This window comes from Micrasema longulum, unplaced genomic scaffold, assembly GCF_059751315.1.
Source record: "Micrasema longulum isolate JH-2025_06_02 unplaced genomic scaffold, ASM5975131v1 h1tg000020l, whole genome shotgun sequence".
In the NCBI taxonomy this organism is placed as follows: Eukaryota; Metazoa; Arthropoda; class Insecta; order Trichoptera; family Brachycentridae; genus Micrasema; species Micrasema longulum.
The window spans coordinates 531213-553442 of record NW_028277228.1 but is presented as its reverse complement, the minus strand read 5'-3'; the positions used below and the strand labels follow the sequence as shown (position 1 = coordinate 553442).

The 22230-nt window shown below is 32.0% G+C and overlaps 1 protein-coding gene across 7 annotated transcripts in view; it reads left to right on the top strand.

Annotated features, from left to right (window-relative positions):
* LOC148285616 (transcription factor HNF-4 homolog) overlaps positions 1-22230 on the top strand; it is a 233560-nt gene that overhangs the window by 116775 nt on the left and 94555 nt on the right. For 2 of the 7 annotated variants that reach the window (XM_088243252.1, XM_088243245.1), the window contains exon 1: positions 4086-4198. The exons of the other annotated variants lie outside the window; for them this stretch is intronic. In XM_088243252.1, coding sequence (XP_088099378.1) covers positions 4180-4198 — 19 coding nt within the window. In that variant the 5' untranslated portion in view covers positions 4086-4179. Of the gene's footprint in view, positions 1-4085; positions 4199-22230 lie in introns of those variants that run through there. 7 annotated transcript variants of the gene reach the window in all.

Genomic DNA, 22230 nt, shown 5'->3' with positions numbered 1-22230 from the left:
TAAAACCATGGTCAAATAATCTAGCGTGGTTACGTGGTTAGATACTGTGAGGGCAATAAACATTCGTATCTACCAACTGACATTTGATGACGAATATTTCGACAAAAATATGAAGTGGCGCGATGTTATTCAATTTTGTTTGGTTCAGCTGTGACGTCTTTCGCGGATCCTGATGTGATTTGGCCAAAAGACGGTCAAACCTAAGATACATATATGTCACAAAATATCGCACTCTTCAAGGTCAGAATCAATATTTGTCACATATTCATGTATCAAGTTTTGTGAAAATATTTTTTTTCGTCATTGACAACTTATTAATATTATAAAAATATGCATATAGTCGCCAAATTAATTATTATTTCATTAGCATATTCAAATAAAAACGACGTTCACTCGTATTTATGTGGAAGTAAAACTGGTTTTTAATATGGAAATCCTTTTATCGTAAAAAAGGAAAAGTTTCCAGCTATTTTTACAGGGATTCAAACAAACCAACAACTCAACTTTTTAAATGTTTATTATGAAGATTTATTTGAGGAATCTCTAAGACCAGTCAAATTATTACTCCGCTACTTAGGGAATTATACTGGCTACGTTTTCCACACAGGGTGGAATGCAAACTCTGTTGGTTTATTCACTGCAGAACTAAGAAAACTCTGCTATGTGGGTAACAATGAGAAATTAACAGTTGTTTATCCTAGAATTTAAGAAAAATATCACAAAATTTAAATTATTTCAAAAGCTTTTATTTATATTCAAAAATAAAAATTTAAGATTTTGCATCCATCACTTTTTTACTTATTCTATTGTCTTCAAATCTATTGTTGGACGACTTATAAGTATGACCCATTTCACATATATCGAGCCCGTGCCAATCCACCGTAAAATTAGGGTAGGTGCAGACTCATTTATGTATTTATTATACATACGGTCCAAGCCAATAACAACAGGTATATGAAGAAACATGTGTACAAGAAACTAAACAAAAAGACAAAAAAACAATATGGCAAAGACGAACAAGGGCAATACAATAATGGTATACAATATATTCATAAACATGATCAACATATTTTAAGACTACTCTAGTTTCTACTCGCAGGTTAAAAATTCGTGAAATAAAGTGGAGAGTAGTCGGGCTGGGCCCCGATTGCAATGGGAAATTAACGATTATCTTTAATTTTATCTACTAAGTAAAATTAAGTTTTCTGTATGAACAGCAGAATACGCATAGATTTTTTTCTTCTAAACACGTTGAATTATTGGTTACCGACAAAGATACTTTAAATGTTCATGCAAATATAATCATTTTCGTACACAAATATCGGTTTTTCTTTATAGACAGTCGAAGATAACTCTGTTAACTTCCCATTGTAATCGGGGCCCTGGTGTACTGGTTCGTGCGTTTCCTTGCAAATTAATGAAAAAAAAATATTATCAATTCGATAAAAGTCAATTCACCTTATGTTTTTTTATCGGGCCGGGTGAATTTTTGCTGTGGTGTGAAAATGACCTATAAGTACAAAAAACAGTTTTACAGAAAAGTCAAAACAGTGTTACAAAACATAATTATAAGCCATAAATATAAAGCCAGTCCCAAAGTTCGTTTTGATGTTTGTAAACTCATTTTTATTATTAAAGATTTTTTTTCAACAGCGTTTATACAGTATGGGAGTTTTTATAAACAAATAAATCAATACAAAATAAAAAATACATAATTTCAGGTACACAAAACATTTTAAATATCAGTAAATAGTGATAATTCTCTCGACACCCATCCAATAGGATATAAAATATTGGGAAACATTGGAGGTTTTCTATGTTAATTAATTAATTGATTAGGCTTAACTTATTAGTTCAACATTTTTAAAGGAATGAAAAATTAAAATCATCAATAAAAACCGAAACTAATTTAATTAAAAACACCTAACAAATAGTATCCAAATGACTGGTGACGTTATTTCAATAAAACTTACCCAGTTAAACATTTAACTTTCATTATTCGATTTTATACAAGTGGTAGTAACATCATTTTTTAGAAGGTGAGTTTAACCAGCCATTTATGTTTGAAATAAAAAATAAATAAATGTTCATTTAGATGTAGACATGTAGGTACCTATAAATTCGTATTCTCTTCACATAAATATAAAATATTTAAAAACCAAAAATTTGAAATACCTACTGTGTAGAACAAAATATTTTAAAAACCAATTCGGTATCATTTGAAATACCTACTGTAAAGAAAACAAAATATTTGAAAACCAATGAGGTATAATTGAAAATACCTTATCATCATTTCCTTTCCGCACCTAATGGTGCATAAGACACTGCACCAATCACAGCGTATCTTGATTATTTTTGTTACATGAAGGTAAGATGATCAGTCTCAGGCTTTAGGTGCCTGTCCAGGGACTATAAAATATTCTAGTCTAAAATCACCCTTTTAAATAAATATTTCATGTCAACCATGTCAGTAATCGAACTCGAGACCTCTTGCATGGTTGGCAAAAGCTCTGACCACTACACCACGAGGCCGATAGTAAAATACCTACTGTACAGAAAAAAATATTTAAAAACCAACGATGTAAAATAACATAGGTATAATCAGTGTTGTCGACCTCGTGGTATAGTGATCAGCGCATTTGCCTGCCATGAAAGAGGTCTCGGGTTCGATTCCCGACATGGTTGATATGAAATATTTATTTATATGAAATATTTATTGAAGCGTAAGACATCTGATCATTTTGCCTTCATGTAAGAAAAATGATGCACCATTAGGTACGGAAATGGAATAAAGAATAAAGAATCAGTGTAGAAAACATTATTAGAATGTATTCTCGTAGTTTTTTTAGTTTATCGGTCATAAATTTGAAATAAATTTTTATTTGTTCAGTATTTTTCAGTACCTGCATGTTTTTTTTAATATTGTTAATAAAGCCATTAACTTATTAAGCAGATAATCAATAAAATTTAATTAAATAAGCATGTTGCAGGCGTACATTACCCGCGAATTGAAGAAAGATGAACGTGAGATTTTCATGTTAGTATAAATTATGTCCTGACGAAGAGACGGATGCGTATCGAAACCAGTATACATGTGAAATTCGGCAAGTTGTTATATATACAATTATAACGGACTCAGTATTGATGTAGACATTTTAAACTGCACGTTGCATTTGTACAGAAAATTTCTTCATGGGGTCGATTATTTGGGATAGTTGCTGAATGTGCATCTTGAGTGGTTTATGCTATGTATATGTGCCGCATGTAATGTATATGTTTGGGTATGTTTTATATGTGCGATCATGTGTGTGCGTCGTTGGCTCGGAGTGTACATTCGGTATTTTTATTTATTTTAATTTATTACCTCCATGGAAAACGCAAATGTCAACAATTATTATTTTCTCACTTAAAATTCTTATTTATTTTTTATTTTTTTGTCACATTTAATGTTTATATCTGTTTAATTTATGAAAACTTAATTGGTCTTTTTATGTTAAAAAAATGTTGTTTTTAATACTTATTTTGTATGACTGTATGTTTTCTGAATAAAATAAAATAAAATATAACAATTTACTAACATTTAATAAAATGTTTGACCGCAAAGTTAATTAATGTTTGAATGTTAATAACATTCTGAAGTCTAATTTATTTATGCATCTACGAGTATTTACGGAAATACCTACTGCTATAAAATCAGAAACAAACAAAAAAAACGTTTTCTTCAAATTGATTAAGTATTTTTTGCCACGTCAAATACAAATCTAATTCAAAATTGTATATAAAATTACAATATTATTTAATAATACTTAAATATTTTTGTTCCTTATTCCTCATTCCATTACGTAGTTACGTGTTTAGTATGATTTGACAAATAAAATCATATTTAATACATTGTATGTATGGATTTATCTTTGAATAAATTAAATAAAAATATTTGCGTGTTATGAGTGAAGTTACGATACTTTTTATGTAAGTGTGATCACGTGACGGAAGTAGCTTCTCTCCGCGCTCCACAGATGTCGCTAACGTAGCTAATAAACGTTGATCAGCTGTCAAACTCTGAATAATATTTCAATTTCATTTTCATAGTTACTTGTTGAATCTAACCTAATGTCGCTGTGTCGGTTTTCTCCGTTCCAAAAGTGCCTTTTTCTGTGATTAGAAGCGAGATTTTCCGAAATGGGACTGTGCGAAGATTGTAAGTACTCTTTACACCTGTTTTAGTGGTTTAGGCAAAGTTTGTGGGACATTTCTTCGGTGGAATGTAGGAATGTGCGATGTAAGCGCCGCGGACAGGCACTTCTTATTTGTTGTCCGAGGGTCAATTAGGCGTAACATCAATTCGTATAATATTTTATCTATCGTAATGAAAGAAGATTGGATGCGATTGTTACTCTATAGTATCAACTTACTTGTACGTACATAAATTATTACGCATATTGCTTACATACAGTCACTGCACCGGACAATCGAACACACTTTTATCTTGAATTTTTCCACTTTGGACTCTTCATAAAAAATACTACCGAACGCGGCAAAGGAAAATTTGTTTCAATAATATTGTTTATTATACGACGCGATGTTTTTAGTTGAAATTGGAATGTAATTCATAATAAAAACATGGATTAGAAACTTATGCTAAATAACTTTCACTCATTTAGTGGTGGCTGATATAAATCCGTATCATTTTTCTTACTCGAAAATTTATCGTTATCAGTCATAATTTTGCAATGTATTTTTGGATACCAAATACTTTATTATATTATATTTCTGAATCAGTCTTTAGATACGTTTTACACTTGAGTTTGTGAAGCTTTGATATTAAATAGTTACAAAAAATATTTCAAAAGTATAAATAATCGACGTGCGTGAGTGAGAAGATGTATGAATGTAAAGGAAGCGATATATGTATGCAAAAACCATTGAGGATGGCAAAAACAGAGTTATATCGTCGCTTTAGTTCGTTTTTGTTCAACATACCATTTTTAATGAAATTGAGTTAAGAGTACAGAAGTTATATATTTTTTTTTTTTTTATATTTAAGGGGTTTTTAAACTATTTTTGTCTTAAGTTGTGGTCATTAATTATGCCTTTTTCGTAAAAAAAAAAACTAAGAAGCTTAATTTCTTTAAGTTTGTGTTTTGTTCTGCTGGATAAAAACGAACTGAAGCGACGATATGGCGTTCTAACCGCTGCCTAACGGCGTGACAGTTTGTTTTGTCATAATTACGATGCTCAATTATTTATTTTATTTATGTAATTTTAATAATGAAAAAAAACCTACAATTATTGACCGACCGAAGTTTCGGTTTCGACCAGTTTCAGACAATAAAACGAGTTTAGGCCGCGGGTTCGATTATTTGCGACCGAATTTTCGGCTCTGCAGAAACCTGCGGTCGGCATGTGCCAGATAACGTTTGACTATACTCGGGTGCATCTTATGACCCGTCACTCGGCCGCGTGACCTATTATATTTATATTTTTGTAATTCCTTTATAGTTAATAAGTTAAAGTTCCTATAGCGTACATTGAAGAACTGTAAGTTATATGTATCTAAACCAAAACACGCTAAATTTAAACAAATTTACTCTTTGAATTTATGCCTTTTATTTATTTTATTATTAAAACGCCTAATTTAGGGCGTTTTGAAGTGACTTTTTACTTATTTATTTAGGTTTCGGTTTCAGCTGAAAATATTATTTCTTTAAAAGAATATTTTAGACTTCCCTATCTACTAAGATATTATAGAATCACCATTAATTTTATTGACAAACATGTGCCAGTTAAAACTTATTGTATCCTTTATTTTTTTATACATTTAATGCAAAATATATGTTCAAACCTCAGAGAAAAAACCTAATACAGTCGTCCATACAGAGAAAAAACATTCTATGATTATTGACCACGAAGTTAGCTACATGTTACAGCAATATAGCGGGCCGTAGCTACACGGGTTGAGAATAGCAAGCGCAACTTAAAAACCAGACTAAAACCATACCAAAAATTTACAAACGCTGTTGTTCTATGCAATAGAGCTTAAAGGTTTCTCTAGAGTCTAGAGAATTATTTTTCTGGGGTTCAAACCTTATTATCTCGAAACAATCAAAATGTCACATCATGAGTTTCACCTTTAAACATGTAGCCAACTCTGCAGAAGAGCCAATAATTGTTTTTTAATTAATAAAAAACCTCGTATTTTAGTTTTATTTAGTAATCTAGGAATCAAGTTATCAAGGAATTAAAGGAATCGAGGAAAGAAGTTATCTAGGAATCACGTAAATATGAGATTTTTATTAATTAAAAAAAATAATTGATTGGCTCTTCTGTAAGTTTGGCGTTTAGTAATTTTAGCCTTTCCACCGTCGCGTCGCGTCGATATCATAATGTGTTTACCTATTTGCACGGAATTAATATTTGTCTATGATCTGTGTTTGTCTATGTTCACTATGCTGTTTATTAGGTGGGTATAGTTACTACTTTAGTGGCCAGAACTGGTTTCGTGCGACACTATTCTGTCATATGTCAGATAAGATTAGTCAATAAATTTAATGAAATGACTACCATTTGAAAAAATTAACACAAAATAATACAGGCGCCTAAAGCATAAGACTGATCATCTTCATGTAACAGATGATCAAACTATGCTGCAATTAGTTTACCAATGCAATGCCCTATGCGCCACTGGGTACGGAAAGCGGAATGATGATGATGTGCATATTTCCGTTCCGTGGTTAAGTAATCAATGCGTTGTACATAAGGTCTTAAATTCGATTCCCGATTTTCAATCAAAGGTTTAATGAAAGGGGTTTAAATTCTTTTCATATCTTAAATCAGCCAATGACAGGTCATAAGCCCCATAAATGCTATTAAACTATTTTTTATGGCGTATTTTTTCCACTTAATTTTATGTCCCACGGTTTACGAATCGATAACAGGACCACGATTACAAACGCTATCTTCATTGGGACATATCGAGACAGTATAAAGTAAAATCGATATTTATGTACGAAAGTGTGTATATTTGAATGAAAATTCAAAATACCTTCGTCGGTAACCGGTAATTAAACATGTTTAGAAAAAAAAATTGCAAACATATTCTTTTTTTCATACAGAAAACTTAATTTTACTTTGTATATAAAATTGAAGATCAGGCGCTGCCTAGTATGTGAAATAATTCAATCAAATGAATCCCTTCACAACAATAAAGGTTTCAGCTCTTAAACTTCACTAAAATCAACAGATGGAAGAAATGTGGATGTTCAAACATAGGCAAAATGGTGAATGTTACACAGTGTGTAAAGTGGCCACTTAAACCAGCCAGCGACAGGTCATCAGCCCTGTAAATGCCCAGACTTCCATTTCCCATATTAAAATGTTCTCCATCTCTGTAGTACTTTGTTTATATCGACTAATGTGATCAATGCGACGATTAAATTTCACCCATGAATAGTTTTGTCTTTTACAGCGTTTAAAATTTTTGTCAGCAAAAAGTACAAAGTCCAATCATTGTTATTACGATTATTAGGTACTATCGATATCTCCTAAATTATCACTATCTATGTCGATATAATAACGCAATTAATTTTAATATAACGTTGGTAGTAAATGATTTCTAGACATTTTTTTAACTTATCAACGATCTTGTATTTTAAACCTCTTACTCACAGTTATAGGTAAACGAGTATGTATGCCGAAATCACCGTCAGTAAATAAATATATCAAATGCAAAAAACACCACTTGCTTACTTTGGAAGATCGCCGTCTACTGTTGGACATGGGGGTGCTTCATGACATACTTGGTGGACGCCTTGATAGTCCAGCTCTTTTATCGGAGTTATCATTAAATGTCCCCGGCTACCGCACCCGTTACACGTCGAGCTCTCTATTTCATGTGCCAGCAGTTCGTACGAACTATGCCCAGAACTCTCCACTTATACGTTTTGCTAGTTAATATAATTTGAACTCTCCCCTTTTTGATCCATTTGATTAAAAAAATTACATTTAAAATGCGCGTCTTAAAACATGCTTTTTGTCTTATACTTAGTTTCAATAATAAAGTCTTATTTAATTTTATTTTATTTATATTTTTGACACTTGATACTTGTGCAATATTTACACACATGTCCACCCTCATTCCAATATAACACCCACCCTCTCACTCACTTACACTCACACAAACACACTAGTGTGTATTGTACGTGTTTTTAATGTATTTCTGTGGATATCTGTCATTGGTTTTATTCTCTGTATATTTTATTTGTTGTATTTTTGTTACATGTATTACTTTTGATATCCCCATATATATAAAAATAAAAAAAAAGAGTTTTCACAAAGTTTATATTTTTTATCGAATTCATTTCAATCAAATTATTATATACTATTCCAGAGCTGAAATGTTTTCATAAAAGTTGTATGGTCGCTGGTTCTATATTGAAATAAAAACTACTATTGTAATAAATTAAATACATCGCCAATATTGAACTTAAATATCCCGTCGAATCGGGTTGTGGTCCCGAGGCCAGTGGTGTCGTGGTGTGTGGTGTGGACTCGCGGTTTAAAGGTTTAATGTTCCGAGGGACCTTGCTCTACCACAACATTATTCCTATTTTCAAATATTGTGTTATAATTTACAACTTGTTGGAATTTCCCAAAAGTTTACTTATTTATTTATTTAACTTTTTGGACATAATGTTATTTGTGCATTGGCGGGCTTATTGCCAAATGGCAATTTCTTCCAACCAACCAATAAAATAAAAGTTTAATTTTTATAATTCAAGTCACAGAACATATTCAATAGAAAAAAATAATCAAAAAGCTAAAGATATATTAAAATAGAAATAAACGTAAGTATTTGTTTATAAATTACCTTAAATCGAAACTATTACTCAATGGGAAAAAGGAAAAAAAAGGAAAGAGGAAAAAGGAAAGGATGAGAGATTAAGGAAGAGAAATGAGATGTTTCTTCAGACGTGATTTAAACAGAGATAATGTAGTAACATCTTTGATGGTGGATGGGAGATGATTCCACAGTCGAGCCGCATGGACACTATATGAGTTAGATAAGTAAGAGGAATTGTGGATGGGTTTATTAGAGAGTACCTTGAGAATTAGAACGAAGAGGTAAACCATGAACTGATAAGCGTTGAAATTTTTCACGCAGGTATATAGGAGCGTTAGGACTGTAAAGTACATTGAACAGAAGTGAGAGGGAGTGATAATCTCTCTGCTGTCTAATTTTGAGCCATTTCAAGTATTAAAATTGTTGGGGCATTTTTCAACTAGTCGAAAATGACTACGCCTGAAAATAGAAATCAAGTTGCGCTAGAGCGGTGTTCGCTCTTTGGACCTCTGATCCGTATGTCTTCAACACTTCCATAGGACCGCAACCAGTTTCAGAGTAAACAACTGTTGCAACAAATGATAGATTCTTGGCTGGAGCGGAAATTAAGTCTAACTAACCGTTTTTTTTTTTAATTTGTTAGAAAAGCAAAATAAATTGTATTAAAACTTGGACCAATAAATAATTATTACATTAAAAACAGCTTGCCCACCGCACACCACATCTGAGGATATAAGTCTCCTTTGCGGTGCCCACATAGGTACACGAAAAATTGCTCGTTGCCGAACGAAAAAAGCTGCCTGATTATATTATTAACGGTGACACATCCTCAGGTCAAAAACAAAACTTGCGTTATAGAGAGAGCAAATTCATTAATCTAATTGCTGAACGAGTTACTCCCCAGAAATATTTGACTATATATACTAGTACATATCTTTTCTATCCTGCCGTCATAAGGAAAATGGCAGTTATTTGCAAAAGTCGTATTTCGAGACACTTTTTTGTATTTATCAACTTATTGTCAATTAAAAAAAACTGTAATTAATCATAAGTAAAAACATAGTATGTCAATTGTTTTTAAAACTCAAAATTAGTGTGTGTCACATTTGAATTTTGCGTATGAATCTCTAGATATAGTGTTATTGTTTGAAAAACTTAAAAACACTGCATCGTTTTTTGTAGTGAAATATTATTTTTGCTGGTCATTGCTTTATGTATTTATTTATTTTAACTTATTTATTGTGTGTGCATTTTATTCTACTTTTATTTTTTTAAATATGTATGACGCGTTTCGTCTTGTTAGGACATTATCAAACTGACTTAAATATTTACAAAGTATCCTTATATACACAATAAGTTTTTCTGGGTTATTATGCCGTGTGTCGTTCGTACTTTTTACCGACGTTTGCAGGCTCGGCTACCCCGAAAAATCGGCCTTGGCCGAGCACCACATAGAAACGGGGCATAAGTTTTCCTTTGAGCCGATAATCTTAGGGAGGCCAAAGGACCACTAAACTCGACTAGTAAAAGAAGCAATTGAGATTTACAAACATCCCGACAACATAAACAGAGATGATGGGATGCGATTAAAAACATCCTGGTACCCAGTCATAAAGAAATCGCATAAAGACTGCGATGTAACACAGATTTGTGATACGGTATAGATCCTAAGTACATAATGGTACACATTTATCTAAACGACTACGACACGGTACCAATTCTAAGTACCTAACGTAACACATATTCATACACAAATAACATCAACCCTGATGATGGACGCTGTAACGCGATCCGAAACGTCGGTAAAAAGTACGAACGACACACGGTATAATAACCCAGAAAAACTTATTGTGCATCTTAACGGCCGTGAAAATCTAAGAAGTTTTATCCTTATATACTAACAATAATAACCGTTTTATGATATATGTACATGGGAATATATTAGTGCTAATAGTTTATGGGGGTATTCAGGATTTTTATATAGACCAAGAAATGTAAAGTAATTAAATGGCAATTAGGGCGTACTGAGTGCATTTTATTAGGTACATTATGGGTATATTGGGAAAGCCCATCTATTATTAAAAATATTTATGAGGGTACAGCTTTAAAGTTAGTGTAATAATTAGATTTTAATGTTGATTTAATTAACGTACAATTTTTTTTAAAAACGAAAAATTTACTAAATATTTGCAGTATACTATGATGAGAGGGGGGGGGGGGTAAAGAGGGAGGACAAACGAAAAACTAAAATATTCAGGAAATGACATTTCATACGTGATTTGAATGCTAATAAAGAATCTCTAATACAATCGAGCAGCTACTACTGTGAAAAAGGAGGCAAAAAATTAGTGCGGTGAATGGGTATAGAAAGGGTTCTCTCATATAGCAACTGGTTGGGAATCTCTTCTAGAATATTACCTCATATTTAACTGTTTTAAGCTGATTTTTTGCTTATGAAGGCATTATATTCCTAACATTGAAACTAATTACAGGTAACATTTGATATCCTCCATACTTGCGAAACATTTTTTAACTAATCTAGATTTATTTAGCACTCCATATAGTAGGTACAGAAAAGAACTAACTAACATGATTTAGAATAACAGAGAATAGACGTTTTGTTCTTGATTATTCGTCATGCATAAATGTCATAAGATGCAATTTTCCACTCCCACTTTCCTTCATTCATCCTCTACCATTCCCTTCCTACTATCTCCTCGTCTTGTCAATATTTCTTGCATTTGCTACCCAGAATATTGTTTTTACTACTTGTTATTTTAGTTTGCATATTATTGTTTAAATCATTGCTTAACATGCTTAAATTAAAGTGAATACGTCTAATTTGGTAATGTATCCAAAATATATTATGTATTCTTTTTTTTTTTTTTTTAAGAAATATTTGCGTTCTTATGATTTATCAAAATATTTAATTTTGAGGGCCATTTTTAACGAGTTTTAAATAACTCACTATTAGAAAATGGAATCAAGTTGGGGTAAAGTGGGATTAGAACCACGGAACTTTGGTCCGTGAGTCCGAGACACTAACCACAGGACCACAACCTTGTTTTTTTCTCCATAATATAATATGTAACATGTACATCTGTTTTTATTCCTAATAAAATAAAATAAATAATAAATAAATTAAACCGTATATCAATATTGTTTGTAAACTGTCGCCGTTACACCGTGATTTAAGGTCACTTTTTAGCCTTAATGGCTCAAATTATTAGTATTGTGAGGATGAGATGTCAATTATTAAGTTATTTATAATTTGAAAGGGGAAGTGCATAAATACGATGCCATAATAAATATAATAACAATAGACAAGTAAATAGTAGTACGAACAATTTTGCGCACGCAGCAATACCAATGTTGCCGAGTCATCTATCGGTCATCAGTCATCGCTCGTCACGCGCATCATGGCAAGTTCAAATACTCAATACAAACGTAATTTTATAACTGCGGTTGTGTTGAAAAAATTAAGAGAAATCTTAACTAGTACGAAACAGACTGTTACATACAAGGGAATTCGGGCCTCATTTGATCGACCCTCCGGGCCTCGTTTCGTGGGCCCTACGGGCCATAATTTAGTGTTGACTAATTTGTTGGTGTTAACATAAGTTGTTCCTTATAAAAACACTATCAATCTCAGAACAATAATGGGAAGACGCACTATTACCTTTTGACAACTCACAGTTCAAAACTGATAGATTTGTTTCATACCAAAATATGTGTCCGCCTACTGCTTTTGTCATAGTTTCTAGTGTTAAAAGTTTTTTTTACTGGAGACATGTAGCAACTCTTATTATATTGTGTTTTATTAACCAATGGTCATTTACTGGGGGGTGGTCATTTACCGGTGCTTTGACCCTATTATTTTTTACCCACTTTCTATTGTTGAAGAGAATAATAGTTAGTCTACTATTGAACCTGGGTATTCTAAATTTTGTTTTCGATATCAATTATAATGCAATTTCCCGTTGCACTGAATTTCTTTATTGAATATTCTACAAATGTCAGCTGGCAAAATGTGTCTTCGTCGTAATCATTATATTTTTAAATAATTAGTATTTTTCCGCTCTAAATAGCCTAGAATCAAAAATCTCAGAATTCCGCGGAATCACATAACTCTGAACATAACAATATTTTTTTTTATCCTTATCAACAAAAAATATCCTTATTTTCGTATGTACCTATGCTCTTAAACAATTCTTCTGTGAAAACGATAAGGAAAATGTACCACATAAATATTGTTTAAAGTCCCGAATTCTTGGATTATATTTATTGCCTTCTCTGTTGATTCCTCAGAGTAATAATTATCTAGAGAAGCCCTGAAGCTTTAAGCTAGGGTTTCCTAGGACAGCGGTGCCCGCATTTTAACGGCCGTAGTGAACGGTGATGTGGTAGACAGCCGTCGTAACGTCGACTAGAGAGTGGTTTCCTAGAAAAACGGTGTTAAATAGTGTTGATAACACCGTTTTCCTAGGAAACCACACTCTAGTCACCGTTACGACGGTTATCCACCGCATCACCGTTCACTACGGCCGTTAAAATACGGGCACCGCTGTCCTAGGAAACCCTATCTTTATTGTATGCAACAAAAGCGTTCCGAATTTTCGTTGTAAAATGGCTGTTTTCGACCAGAACTTGTACTCACCTTTTCCACGCCTCTACGTGGACGCCCGGACGACTTTTACAAGTGTGGTACATAGATAAAATATAAAAAGTAAGAAATAAAATGAAGCATTTGGTACATTCAAATACATATTCCTACATATAACTAGTAAGAATATAATGATGGCATGATATACGAGTACATAAACATTGTAAAACATTTAAATTTATCAATACCCAGTGTCAACGAAAAGGCGGACTGTAAATGAAAAACGAATTTCAGTCGGTTTTGTGATAGGGAAATATTTGAAGGAAGGATAGGAACATGGAATGGATACCTACCTTTGATATGATGTGAATGTTCTTTAATCTTAACCACTGGATGATGAAATGCTCTATAAATTGTAACGATGTTTTGAACGACGCGCGACAAATCCAAGCACTTTTTATGCAATTTTATGTGAAGTGTGTCAAAATGTTATATTGTTTTATTCCAAATCCAAATCTTCTAATTTTCAATTTCTTCTATCTTGTTGTTAGGTAGGTACCATAAGGATGGGTCATGGGAAGGATGGGAAAGAAAGGTAATCGGCCAGGAATAGTATCGATAAATGCTGTTATTTATGAAGAAAAGAAAATTACAAACGAATTATTTACATGCTATAAAATGTTTTAACATCTGTGAAAAAGAAGTAAGCAAAACTTATACAAATAAGGAAGGAATTTTTGTAGGAATTTACTACAACTATGTTAGTAAATAAACGTGGAAATAATTTAGATTTTTTTATTTTTTTCTTATTGAAATTAAAATTGGTAAGTAATTAAAGCATTTCTTTTTTAAACTGTTTTTAAATTATGCCCACGTAGAAGGTTATACAAATTTTTTTTAGAGTAATTGAACAAAAAAATTTAGAAAAAGCTTTTTTAGGTCAATTTTATTATTAAAAAAAAAAACAGGGCATATGTCATTAAATTCAATTAGTGCCAATGATGCCTCGTTAATATATACTATTTTATGTTTAAATTAAACGGTACCGGGTATGGGTGCCCTCGATAGCTATCGATGTACTTACCTCAAAAGTTGAATATCTTTGTTATCGCTCGGGGGAATTTATCTTCTACTATACCGCCATAGTAAAGTTATCGTTGCCCTGCTCGACTATCTAGTATCTAGATGTTTGATGTCGTCTTTTTTTTATTAATTAAAATTTTAATCGAAAATAAATAATAATCATTTTATGCCGTGTGGCGTTCCCTTAGTTGTTAAAAACAAAATATTTTATACAAAATTATTCACGTGATTCTGTTGTTTTCGTCATAATATTTCAAGTTGAAAGAAATAGATGCTTCATTTAAAAAATTCCATTTATTAACGATATGTTTTATTATTATTTTATTTGCGTAATTAATTATTATGTTTTGAATGACTCGACAGATTTTTATTTACTCGTAAGATACATATTTGTTGTGAACACGGTGTCCCGAAGTTTGTAGGTAGATAATATTTAGTCAACATATCAACTAAAAGTTCCGAGAAACACACTTCCTCCTACTTGTTCTACAACACTATCACAATTAGATTCCCATTTTCTAGGACAGTTATTAACGAAAAGTTGATAACGGCCGCAGAAATGGGTATTTATGTATGTCATTATTTATCTATAACAATTTTCCGTATTTTAATAATGATTCATTGCGTTTTGTAAGATGCATAAATTTAATTTTATCCATGAAATAAATTATTTATACGAAAATTAAAAATTATTAGAAAACAGTACTGTAAAAATATAAAAGATTAGTCCCGTAACATACAAATCTTATTATTTAGCCAAATTTCATCAATTAGCATAGCTTTTTTTTTTAACAAATAAGATTACGAATAAGGTGAATGTTAGCTTAAAGCAGACAAAATAATGACTGGCCATAAGCCACGTAAATTCCTAGACTTCATTTTTTTAAGAAAAAATAATAACAAAGGAACATATTTGTTTTTAACCACTTTCTTCTCAAGCTTCTTTAGCTTGTGTAGCTTTGAAACCGGTCGGTAGAAAAACAACTTTAAAAAATAAGTGGTTAAAAATTAAGTTGTTTTTTCAAATATTTATTTTATTTTAATGAACAACCACAAAGTTAGTGCTTTAAATATTAAAAAAAATAATTGCGTTTTTGGGATTTACCCAAATATTTATATTTTGGCGATCATTTTCAACGAGTTGTCAATAACTCACTATTAGAAAATGGTAAATGTTCTCTTCTCAAAGAAGCTCTCCCTCTCTAGACATATATTTTAATTTAAAAAATGACTCTTAGTTCTGCCGCATCGAGTACATCACAAATTGCATGCAATGCTTGTCTCGCATACGACGTCCGTAAGCATCTTCAGATAGGTAGATACTCGATACCGTCTACTTTTAATAAATAATAGTATAGTGTGTATTTTTGTAAATTAATAATAAATTGACGTGTATTACTAGTCAAATAGTACCTATTTATAGTATGACGGACATCATTTCTGATGACGTCATGTGACGTACATCATTGATTCTACTGACGTTGTCATATTTGAGGAGCAAACATTCAAAACGTGTTATCTGCAATTAACATTGAGATAAATACGTCACAATATTCATTAGGGCTACCTCAACCTTCATTAAATCATTATGATAAAAATGTTCTGTTAAAATAATGTACATTTAAAAATAGAGCATTCGTTCAAACGATATTTTCTCAAATATTTTTGGTTTCCGGAGGGGTCTGTAAGTATTTTGTCTAATTGTTTTTTTTTTTAATTTTATGCATCGTTTAATATAATTAAGAAAATATGCTGTGAATATTTTTGAATTTGAAATAACAATAACGCATTTTTCCGTAGCATTTTTTAAATATAATTGTGTTGTGTTGCAATTAAGGCTTCTAGTCTCGACACAAAATTGAGTCTCGTGAGACTCTGAGACCAAGAATCAAAATTCCAGGAATTTTCAACACTACTCTATACTCACGACAATTCGTATTAAAAATATTGAATGTAGTAAACAAATCACATCATATCATACTTTTTATTGAACTTATTATTAAAATGAATACAAACACGTATGGACATATGAATCACAATAGCTTAACTTAAACAACGTTACAGAAAAAAATTCTTCAATCAACAACTAGTTGAGGGTGAAGTCGGCTAGCAGCCAGCAGTCAGCATGCTTCAGACAGAGCTAAGGAAAAATATGTGCCGCTTTAGCATCCTTCAAGTAGTGCCCCACTGATGCTGCCTCATTCTGATGAATAAATTGTACTAAATAGCAAACACGTAAATGAAATAAAATCAGTCAGATGTACCGTTTTTAGATAACTTGATCGTATGCTATTTATTTATATTTATTTGGGAAAAAAACAACAGTGTTTACATATATTGTATACCGAAAATAAGAATATATATAAACGAAGATTGTGAAAACAGTCAACATAAATTTTCCACAGTGGTGTAAAATAAAAACAATTTAACAATTAAGAAATGTTAGGCACTTAGAAGTTGCAAATAAAATAAAAATACATATATTTATATACAGTAATAAAAATAAAGTAAAAAGAAACAAGATAGATTTAAATTTAAAGAATAAGAAAAGAAAAAAAGTTTTTTAAAAATAATGTAAAAGGTACAAAATATAATAATGAACATACGAGTACATACATAATTACTGACATCGTATAATTAAGCAGGTGTACTGTCTATAAGGGATCTTCTATATTTCATATAGGAGAGATGAAAAATGTCTGCGTGACCGGAGAGAACAGTATTATAATAATAACATGACAATTATGTAGATCTATGCAACTAAACTATTAGTTTCTCTGAAGACGGCTCCTGCAATAGTAGCCGAAACGTCTGAACGAATCTTACTTATGCAGGTCACCCAAAAAAAAAAGATACGTACTACAAGATAGTAATGCGTTCTCCTAGAGAGCGTTCAGAATCGTACTGCTGGTCTCGAAATTTCTAAACTAGCATCTCAATAGTCTCGATAAAAGCGAGAAATAGACATATGTAAAAATAATAAAAAATAGATAGTTAAAAATTATAATAAAGCATTTTTTTAATTGAATCTGGAATATAGATAATAAAGAACGGATACACGATAGACATGTGCCAGGCCAATCATGACATGTAGGGTAGAGACGAAAGCTGACACAACCCGGACAAAGGATCTGCTTTTAACATCGGAAAATACACTTTTAAGGCAATCACAGGGAGGACGCTTAGGGATTGAATCCGCAATGAAGAAATAAGACAAACATGTGGCACCGAAGGTATTGTGCGATGGAGCGGAGCATGAAGAAGATTCTGGAGAGACTATGTCAACATAATGGAATACTCCAGAATCCCTAACATTGCCACTAATGAAATTCCACTTGGTCATGTCTTCTTGGAAAACTGTCTGATCGATGGAGGGACAGTTGGATCTGAACGTCCCAGAGTGGCAGATTTCTGCTAGAACAGATCAACTTGAAGAAGAAGAGAAAAATAAGAAATCTAGAACCTCAAGCGTGGCAGTCCACCGACATACTAACCACCAACGTTATCACGTAATGGAATACCTATTTTTTAATCAAAACATTTATATTCCTTAATTTTACGGAAACTGTGCTTAAAAAGGGAATCGAGTTACGATAGTGAGGCGATCTTCGAACCTCTGATCCGCTAGTCCGCGACATTACCACGGAACCTCACCCCGGCTCTTATTGCAATATATACAATAATAGACACATTGCATTCGAAGTAAAATATTTTATGTTTAAACACACTGAAACGTGTCTCGGAAACGGGTATACATATTACGTGATAAACCTATTTGTTTAATAATGATTACTATAAGCGTGGGCGTCTCGTAGTCACTGCTTCCTAGTCAGTTGTTACTTAGTTCCCTTCTACTCGAGGTCAGGTAGTATGAAGGGTTTTTGTAAAAAGGTCAAGGGAACATCTTTATTCCTTTTTTTGTTCTGTCCCATTGGCCTATTGCTAGCTGTCTGTACTTACAGTTCCGTGTGGACTCTCTTTCAACTTGTTGACAAACACATTTGTGAATAAATATTAAATATAAAGAATTTGCTAAACGCTGTATAAAACAAAATACGCAGCAGCGTTGGGAAGATCATTACCGCGCTTCTTCTACGGGTAAAATCACTAAAATGTTTTTCCCAACGTTGGCTGATGCAGCAAACTTCCGTCGTCATCACCAAAGTACTTTCGAAACGACCCAAATTTTTACCGGACACGGAGCTATGAGAAGTTACCTATATAGGTTTAAATTAAGAAATGATAACTATTGTCCATGGGATGATATTTCTTCACTGAGTATCGAACATCTGTTATTTCACTGTCCATTTTTCAGTTTACAACTCCATAATCTTGAAGCAGAATGCAGGAAAGATGGAATATCCTTAACGGATATCCACACTGTAGTTAAAAGTAGTTATCTCGCGTTATTGTTCTTGGACTTTGCAACAATGGTGATTGGACTCATAAAGGTAATAAACCAAAATTAGTGATCGAACATCCCATTTCCAAGACAAACAAAAACGATTTTTTCCGAGTACCTTAGCCTTGTACATGACACGTAAGGCTAATAAACACAGAAGTCCAAATATATTTTTTAAAAAACCAAATATAATAACATATTAAAGTTGCCTTGTTAATACAGTGATTGTCTTACCCACATCGATAAAGGTTTCAGCTCTTTAACTTCACAAACATTAACATATGGAAGAATTGAAGGAATATGGATGTTCAAATATAGGTAGAATGGTAAATGTTACACAGTTTGTAAAGTGGCCACTTAAACCAGCCAATGACAGGTCATAAGCCCTGTAGATGTCTAGACTACTATATTCCTTACTTTAAAATATTCTCCATCTCTGTTAATAATATGTTCATTATTACTATTCTTAATTTGACTATATCTAATTTCCCGGAACACTGAACTTCCTCCTGAAGATAACTTCGTTAACTTCCCATTGTAATACGGCTCCTGGGCCCCGATTACAATGGGAAGTTAACATAGTTATCTTCGACTGTCTATAAAAAAAAATCGATATTTGTGTACGAAAATGAGTATATTTGCATGAAAATTTAAACTTGAAATGTTTTTGCAAATGCTTTAAATTTTAAAGTATCTTTATCGGTAACCTATAATTGAACATGTTCAAAAGAAAAAAATGTATGCATATTCTGCTTTTCATACAGAAAACTTAATTTTACTATGTAGATAAAATTTAAGATAAATCAACAATATTTTGAGTTTGTCCAAATTTTGGCCCACTTAAACCAGCTAATGACAGGTCATAAGCTCTGTAGATGCCTAGACTTCTATATTACCTTCTCTAAAGTGTTATTTATCTCTGTTGTAATGTGTTAATTTAAGATAAATATTTTTCCTTATTTCCTATTGTTATCGGGGCACTGACCATCTCAATCAATTTAAGGACATGGTGTTTGAAAGTTGAAGAAACTTGGGTTGGCCTCGATAGACGCAGATGACGCAAATGATGCATTTACTAGTTATAGAAAAATGAAGATACTGCAAATTGGCTCTTCATAAAAAAACATAAAATACAACCAGATACCAATAAAATGCAACTTTACAGATGTTTTACGATGTATTGTATTGATAGGTTGGAAAACAACCGTAATATCATGTCTTGTGAATATATTTTCCAATGAAGAGAAAATAAAATAAAAAGTAAACAGAAAATATCAAACATCTGGTAGATAAGTTACTGTTGTAGGCGAGGGTGGATCAATGAGGAACTTTAGCCAAATGTTTTCTTACGCGCGGTAAAAATTAGAGCATTAAATTGTACAGCAAAGTTTTTTGAAAGTGTACGAATTTTTTATTTTTTTTTAATGTTTAAATAAAGGCGAACTACTTTGGATAACGTCACTAGTTCGTATGAATCAACCAATGATAAGATAGCTGTCAAAGATTTCCAGTTTACTTACCGTCAATGGCCGAGAAGAAGCGGAAGAGAACTTGAGACGTCACACGCGGAGTGATTTCAGAAATACAAAACTTTAAAAATCATAACGCTGATAATACGATACATAAAAATTTTTAAAAAAAATTTTGGCTTAGTTTAGTAGTCTATTGACAAATATTTTTTTTTAAACCACTGATCTTCCTCATTTGTCAACGAAATATTACCCATTTTCCTAACACAGTAGTCGGCAAATTCGTTAGTCTCGAGAGCCGAAGGTCAGCAGAACAACAATTAAGATGTTATTTGAAAGCTAAATTTATTTTTATTCTATAAAGTTTCTTAATATTAAGGTACTTGCATAAGCAGTAATAAGTCTGTGTTACCAAATGTTATTAAATATTTGCATATAACCACTTACCGACTTTTCTGTGTCTATCGGTTTCGAGACGTACCCGTCTCTTCGTCAGGGCAACAATTAAACCAACATGCAAAACCCACTATACACCTTCAGTATAGTTGTTGCACAAAAATATAAATCCAACATGCCACGCATTTAACAGGCAACCCTTACACGCACTGATTAGGTTATAAAATTGTTTGATATTGTGGGAGAAATAATTTTAAAAAAAGAAAGGGAATGAAGGGAGAGGCGTGGGTTAAATTATCTGTAGGGTGACCATTACAATGGAACGTCGTAGAATGGGCTGTATTGAATGGTTGTTTGATTATTGATCAAACGAACATTATTTTTTTAAGCCTTCCTAATGTGAAATATTTCCATATTATTGACTTTTAATCCTTTATTATTTATACGAAAGATTTTAACTCCTGTATCTCTATTTTAGTCATGATTAAAATTGATTAAGTGATTTGCGAATTCGGAGAAATCATTGTGAAGACACCTCATGTGTTCTTTAAAACTAATATAAAAATTTCTTCACGTTCTTCCAACGTATAATGATGGAAAAAAATACATTTTAATATGTAAAATAAAAAATAATTTTAAAAAACTGCGTTAATTTTATCAACTTCCTATGAGGTGAAATCCAGTCATTGTCTACAAACATTTGGACAAACTCAAGATATTACTGACTATAATTATGTTTATCAAAACAGGTTTTTTTACTGTTCGTCAGCTTCCCGTTTTCTGTGGGAGATCAAAAGACCCGAGCAAAAAATGTAATACTTTTAATTATCAATAGTTACACATTACTCTTCTTTTGGTATTGTAATTTAGAGGAAAACCTTCACAGAAACATTAATACGATTGATAAATTAAATTAATAACACATCAGAATAATTATTGACTTATTATTGTAAGGTATCTACATAATATTATGTTTGAATGTGTTTTTTTGTGAATATAATATTCCTTAATATATTTTTCGGGTGAGTGGAAAAAAACGCAATGAAATATGAAGTACTTAAATATTAAAATTTGTTGCAACAGAGAGGGAAAACATTTTTGAGAAGGGAATATGGAAGTCTGGGCATTTACAGGGCTTATGACCTGTCGTTGTCTGGTTTAAGTGGCCACTTTACACAATGTGTAACATTCACCATTCTGCCTATGTTTGAACATCCACATTTCCTCAACTCTTTCATCTGTGTCATTTTTTTCATGTTCGAAACAATTTTCTGTGTTGAATTTGATTTATCAGTGAATTTTTTTGACAAACGAGTTGAATTGAATACAAAAAATATTCCCTCAATGAATCCACCTGTATCTCACGTTGTTTTATATTCTTGATTTTTATTCAGTAATCGAAATTTAATGAGCTGTTATTATTTTATGATTTTTTGAT